The sequence below is a fragment of the Seriola lalandi genome, unplaced genomic scaffold (assembly GCF_002814215.2).
Source record: "Seriola lalandi dorsalis isolate HSWRI2012SDOR001 ecotype SW California unplaced genomic scaffold, Sedor1 jcf7180002054519, whole genome shotgun sequence".
In the NCBI taxonomy this organism is placed as follows: Eukaryota; Metazoa; Chordata; class Actinopteri; order Carangiformes; family Carangidae; genus Seriola; species Seriola lalandi.
In genome coordinates, this window is record NW_019525072.1 from 2,122,935 (window position 1) to 2,129,766 (window position 6,832).

The 6,832-nt window shown below is 44.3% G+C and overlaps 1 protein-coding gene across 3 annotated transcripts in view; it reads right to left on the reverse strand.

Annotated features, from left to right (window-relative positions):
- The window catches only part of pde4a (phosphodiesterase 4A, cAMP-specific), a 40,621-nt gene that overhangs the window by 16,372 nt on the left and 17,417 nt on the right, over positions 1-6,832 (reverse strand). For 2 of the 3 annotated variants that reach the window (XM_087175953.1, XM_023413793.2), the window contains exon 2: positions 260-445. In XM_087175953.1, coding sequence (XP_087032079.1) covers positions 260-445 — 186 coding nt within the window. Of the gene's footprint in view, positions 1-259; positions 446-2,154; positions 3,172-6,832 lie in introns of those variants that run through there. The other variant, XM_023413794.2, reaches the window with a different exon arrangement.

Sequence of the window (6,832 nt, forward strand, 5' to 3'; positions counted from 1 at the left end):
AAACAGAGCATAACAGTTAATGTTAAGAGGATTCATCATCATTTCATTAGCATAATGCTTGCATAATTACAATCACAACCATTGCTGTGTTGATTGGGATAATGTGCAGTCACGGTGGTGTGTGTGTGTGTGTGTGTGTGTGTGTGTGTGTGTGTGTGTGTGTGAGAGAGAGAGTAAACTGTGGGTTTAAAAAAAAACATGTTTCAGCTCTGTCTGCCACATGATGGTGATGGATCCAGGATGATGGCTTCATGCTTACCCCTCACTGTTGATGGAGGAGTTGCGTGACATGGTTTTGGGGGATGTGTCGTAGTCCGAGTCCGAGCGGTACAGGAAGGACTCCCTGCGCTGACTCTGGGGGAAAGAAGGGTGGAGCACCAACCCAGGACTCGCCTGCGAATCCATGGGACTGCGGCCTGGCGAGGGACCATTCTCTGAGTCGAAGCTGAGGGGTTCAGAAGACAGGGCAGAAACTGGGTTTGCATGTGTTGCATTTCATTTAGGTGTTTGTTCGGCTGCTGCTCTCATCTGAGAGTAACACCATAAACGTGGCAAGATCATCCTTAACACCCAAACACAAGCAGTTCACACTACCCTCATTTACGTTTTCTAGTTTCTGAGAAAGGAAGTTGAAGGAAGAGAGATGTGATACGCGCTGCAGCATTGAACCCGTACAGCTGTGACTCTGCCGTACCGCTGGATTGGCAGACTGCCACCAGGCTGCCCTGAGAATTACACATTACTGACAAGTCACATTTTTGAGTGAGTTGTGTTTAAGTGAGCAAATGAACCAGATCAACCCCAGTTTCTCTCTCTGGGCCAAAGCTGCCTGTCTGAACACGAGAGTGACGGAGATGTTTGATTTGGATTGAGATCTCTTGAAGACTATTTTATTTATCATTAAGAAACATCATCATCAACCAGAAAAAGACATGAGGTGGATATTAGCATCCAAACAGAGGCAGTGATTAAGGCACATTTGGACATTTTGCAGTCCTCTAAATAAATGTCTGTCTTCTCCTTACAGCTTTGGAGTGAACCACAGCATCTGGCCACGTAGCATCGGCTCGGCCAGCACATTGCTGATTAACATTAAACCCAAAACGCAAGGCAGAAACTAATCTGCCAGATCCACTCAAAGTCGAGCTTAGCCAAAGGGGACACGGCAACACGCTTCTCCAGTTACACTCGTCTCTTTTTCACCAACACCTGCAGTCAGGAAGCCTCTATTCTCCAGCAGCCCTCAGTAACTGCAACTTTTTTTCTTTTTTTTTTCAGATGAAAGATGGATTAGATCTCTCAGCCAAGAAATGAATTCACTATCGATTGAGAGGGGGTTTAGAGTCATATTTTGTGAATTTTGTAATAACAGTACAGACAGATGCCAATTCACATGACAATATTTGTGAAACGTGTACTGCTTAAATTGTTATAAGGTTTGTTATTCACTACATCAGCTACAAGACTTCCATGCATAATAATATTAATATATAATAGTCGCTTTCAGGCTGCAGTCAAATGTTGGGATGACAAGGACAGAGAGGGAAGCAGATTGCAGTGTAGCTGCAGCATCTATTTTTAATGTAGTAGAACTTTTATCTCCACAGCACCTCCCCACTCCTCCCAAACTTCTCAAACTTTTGTTGTCAACACAGCTGTGAACACCTTTCAGTTTCACTTCTAAAATTAAGCGTGAAGAGTGATATTTTTAGATTTTACTTCTAAATTGGCCAATTAGGAGCCACTCCTCTCCCCCAGAAGGCTTTGTGACTACGGTTACAGATCACATTATCATTAAACAAGTTTCCTCAGTGATGAAAAACACATCAAAAATGTCTGCCAGGGAGACCCTCCACAAGCTGTATGCGCTAATCCCCGTATTTTTTATTTTTTTCTGCAAACTTTGAGACTAATTATGAGACTTCAGCTTTCTGAATTCGGCACTTCCCCAAATCTCATCCATCTGGCAAGGGTTATTACAGCATGTGCATGGAATAATTCTCTCTGAAATCTTCTTTGGTGAGTTGTATGACAGTCACATTGCACAAATACTCACTCCTCACCTGAAGAGATGCAGAACAAGCATAAATCACTACAGCTTCTTTGTAAAATTGGGACAAATTACAGATCAGTGGCTTGGATGCAGAACTGTACCTGCAAATACAGTGAGATGAGCGACTGTGATCCTGAATACTGCGGTTCAGTTTCATTCGCCGAAACAGAGCAGAGCCCCCGTGTCCACGATACTGATCGACCGGTGACAGAGGTGAGGTGAGAGAGGGTGCAGGAGGAGGACCCTCAGGACTCTCCCACAACCTCAGCTGTCGTGTCAGCTTCCTCTGACTCATCGCTGCCAGCTCTGGCCCTGCTGGAGCCGACCAGTTAAAGAAAACTCCCCCAGCCTCCACTTGAAACTGGCTGTCTCGTTCTGTATGGCTGTCTCCCTCCCACGCAGTTCCCCCCCTCGTGTACTTTTTAGTATGTCGACTCACGTCTCAGGCAGACAGAACCGCAGCACCTGCCGTACGTGGTGCAAACTGTCCTCAATCCGGAGCAGGATCTAATAACAAGGCCTGATCCTCCCTTTAGTCCTGCTCGCCCACGTGTCTCATGCCAGGGGAGTCAAAGTGCATCAACATGCATATCCAACGCTGTGATCCTCAGTGCCCTGGATTCTTAAACTCTGGTTCCCCCCTTCTCACATTCTCAGTTTGTTCCCTGGATTTATGCAGGTCTTCTTAATCCTTGCCTGTGCGGGCTTGTTTGAGGTTGGTCTGTTTCTCAGCACTGACAGCTTCACAAAGGAGAACTCTTCTGATATTTCACCACCTCAGCTCTGCTTGAGTCCCACTGCTTCTGCTGGGACACAGCCGGCCCAAACCGGACCCCTGCCCCCATCTGGTCTCCAGGTTGCTGTTTTACATTCACAACCTTCCTGACACCCAGTCTCCGAAAAAAAAAAAAAAAAAAACCACACCAAGAGGCCTGTGTTGACCTCTGTTGATTTCCTAATTAGCCAGCCTTTTGCTCTTTGTGTTGTATCTGTTGCTTCTTCTCTCCTCCACCTCCCTCTACTGCAAAAGCATGTGCTCTCACTTTCCTTATCTCTCTGCTCACAGTTCCTCTGCAGCAACAGGAAGGCTAATCAGTAAGAGTAACAGACCACAGGCGCTAGAATACAGCAACACACAGTCTGTGTGATGAGGATTTGAAGAGAAGATAGAGAACAACCCAGAAAGAGGAGGAGAAAAGAGAGAGAGAGAGAGAGAGAGAGAATGAGAGAGAGAGAGAGAGAGAGAGAAAGTCAGGAGAAAACGGCTTGACTCATACCCCTGTGTAAATATTTACACGTTCCACTGAGGAGCGTGCAAGGCTTGCGCCCAAAACATTTTGTATTTTGACATCAACAGCCTTGCTCACCAACAGCACTTTCCTTGGCCTTTAGATGTGAACAGACACAGTGCTACCTTAATATTCTCCACCAGCAACAATTAGACCATGAAATAGCTTTCAAACAAGGTGCATTAGGTCAGCCACAACTAATTCACAGATGACATCGGAGATAGCAATGTTAGGCAGCCTCAAGGGGGATTTCTAACAGTTTGCAGCTCAAAATAAAAAACATGTTACTGCAGTGTTAATATAATAAAAACTGCGTTGGTGCCTTTCAATCAATCAATCGATCAATCAATCAATCAATCAATTTTATGGATCACCATGCAGCATGGTCCCAATACACGTTACAATTAATACATGGTACCAAACAGACAGTAAGCAAGTAAAATAATTAGAAAATTAAAAATGAAACAACCACATTAAAAGATCAATGTTAGAAGCTATTGAACCACTGCAGGCGTCTGGTTTGCTGTTCCTGAGGTGTTATTTATTACTTTCATAACAGAAGATATTGATTAATAGCTCTGCAACGACCTCATTTACCCTGGAATTACCAAAAAGACATGTTGAAACAACTCAGTGGCAAGTGTGGCAATTTCCCTTGGCGAGAGGAGGAAATGAGTGAGGAGCAAGTTATGAGAATTTCTCAGAAACTATTGCAAAGCAAAGCTGACTGTATGAACTGTAATAACTAATACTGTGGGACAACCCTTCTGACTGAGAGATTAAACCATGTCATTACGGATTAGATTGATTTATTCATGGATTTTTAGATGAATAAGTGACAGATTCAAACAGCAATACACAATATGAGATTTCTTGGATGTATGTCTTTTTTCTATTATTATGACAGTAGAGAGCGATAGCAGTGTTTCACAGATAATTAGGACAAATGCTTTAAATCACTCAAGTATTGAACCACTGAGGTATTGCAAGTGGGCAGACAAATCCTTAGCAAAATAGTAAGATTTGGGTGAAAAGATGTAATTATGAAAAAATAAAAATTTTAAATGTTTTGGATGAAATGATATTAAAAACACTGAAAACGTGAAACAAAAACTCCTTCATTGTTTTTGTTTTTTTTCTCGTATAAGGCGTCTGTAGCTAAGCCAATGATAGGAACTCTGTGTTCTCTGGCCGGACCACATTGTATATATTGTGTTTCCCTGCTTTCCTATTGTTATGGGGACAAATGAGGGCCGCCAACATTTTTGAGATTTTCAAGTGGGACATTGGTTGGAAAAAGTTGTGAACCCCTGTCTTGCATTTTATGTCTGTTTTGATTCAATTTCATTTGTAAAGTCCGCTCGTCTCGGTGGAAAACTCGTTCCAAACAACTTTTGTTTTTGGCTGCAGTGCTAACCTTTCCTCAGTGTTTGGAACACAGATTGGACATTTTGAATTGCGCGTGTATGTGTTGACAGTTTGTGCTTATTTGCGGCTGTCATGTGGAGACACAAAGGGGTATTCACTATCTGAATACACCCTCTGTACCACATACCAAATGAGAGCACAAATGAGACGACTTGTGAATAGTATCTGTTTTTTTTTCTTATCTTCAGCCTTTTTTCTGCAAGAGCAGCTAGCAAAATAAAATAAAAAAAGAAAGAAAAAGAAAAAGCAAGCGAAACCTGCTGCATGAATTCAGTGTTGCACCTTTCAGCAAGCAGCTTAAAGCCTGAGCACCGCGAGGAAGAACACAGTGAAGATAAGATGCCCTGTCAAGCTGTTTCCTCCTCTCCTATTGCCTCTTCCACATGCAGTAGTTTACCCTTTCTTCTGAGTCTTTTTCCTCCCATCTCTTCCTGTCGTTTGTTTATGACGCGCCGGGGACGGATGGTGGAGCTCGTCTTGGAAAGTTGCTGAAGAAGGGGCCTTACATGCAGCCTGTTTGAACAGTGCTGTTCAAAGACAGACTGGGAAAATGTCAAGAATCCTAATTCTCATGACAGTTACTATTGTGATCTCTGGAGAGCTGATGAAGAGACAATTATTCTATCTCCTATTAAATACTGAGTCCCAGATCAATAATGGCTGGTGAAACCTCTCAAAGTGACTCATGCACACACGTGGACACACGCACACACACGCGCGCACACACGGGCAAAAAACACACCCCCATGTTGCACTTAAGCTCACACACAGATGAGCATTAATGTCGAAGCTCTTTTGTTTTTACTCAAACACTATAAAAAGGCAAACTACATGCACGCACGCACGCACACACACACACACACACACACACACACATACAAAGATAGACACACTGTAAACAGGGTGATTATAAGCCGAGGCTGTGGGCAGCTCTCTTGATTTCATTATGTGAAAGCAGTGTCCCTGGAGTGTATCGCTGCGGACAATGACATGATGATCAGAGGTTTCACAGGGACGGGGATTTGTGCCAGCCGAGTGACTCCTTCTTCAGGAAGATAACAAACCGTCTCTGTCAGGATGGAGAGGAGCACATTAAAGCTCCCATGCAGCCCTGCTACCTGAACCGCCTCACTCTGAGGCCCCGGTGACGCACGCCACAGACCATCCTATGGTAATGGATATGTTAACAACGACACTCGGATTCATTTCGCATGACTGAGAGACGTGGTCGCTCACGTGGAAGATGTAAAGCTCACTTATCGCATTGTGCAGCGGCTGTGTAACATCAAGCTCAATTGTATTTTAGGTGGGGGAAATCCTGTGCGCAGGTATTGCTTCAGTGCAGCTTTTGGTTATTAAATTAACACTGTGCATCTTCTCACAGGGAGTCCTTGTGTGCCGAATAAGCCGGGAAAATTAGACTGTTCTACGGCAGAGCTTCATTTTCTCTCTTCCCGGCACACATTCCTGCAACAAAAGAAGAGAGCTTGATTTCATGTTATTAATATGGCAGGCTTCAAAGGGCTTCGGAGCCATTAGTTTAATTAAACCTGTAAGTCTGTGTGAGAGTGTAGAGGAGATTTACATACATCCCCTCTATTGACCCTCTCTTGCCCATCGATTATTCATTAACAGTCGTCACGGCGAAGCCCCTGGCTGGGGAAGGCTGCTGCCACATCAGCGTTTTCCCAGCAGTCTGGTTGGTGTCAGCTCTCCTCTCCCTCCATCACACTGCACACTGGCATTAATCAGGCTTCTCTTAGGGGATGAGCCAACACTCGTTCATTTAAGCGACTTCAAAAAAAACAAAAAAACTCCCAGTCAACCCCTCTCCTCCTCCTCCTCCTCCTCCCCCCTTTCTTCATTCTCTTCAGTTCACTAAGTTAATGATTAACCTGCCTGTGTCCATCACCCTCTCTCCCCACGATACACACGCACACACGCACACAATCCGTACGCTCAGCCTCAGTAGAGAATGACAGTTATTTCCTGCCCCCGCTTCCTCCTCTGCCAAGCAAGCACAGATGCTTATTTCCACGTGCAATTTCACCCAACCCCCCCC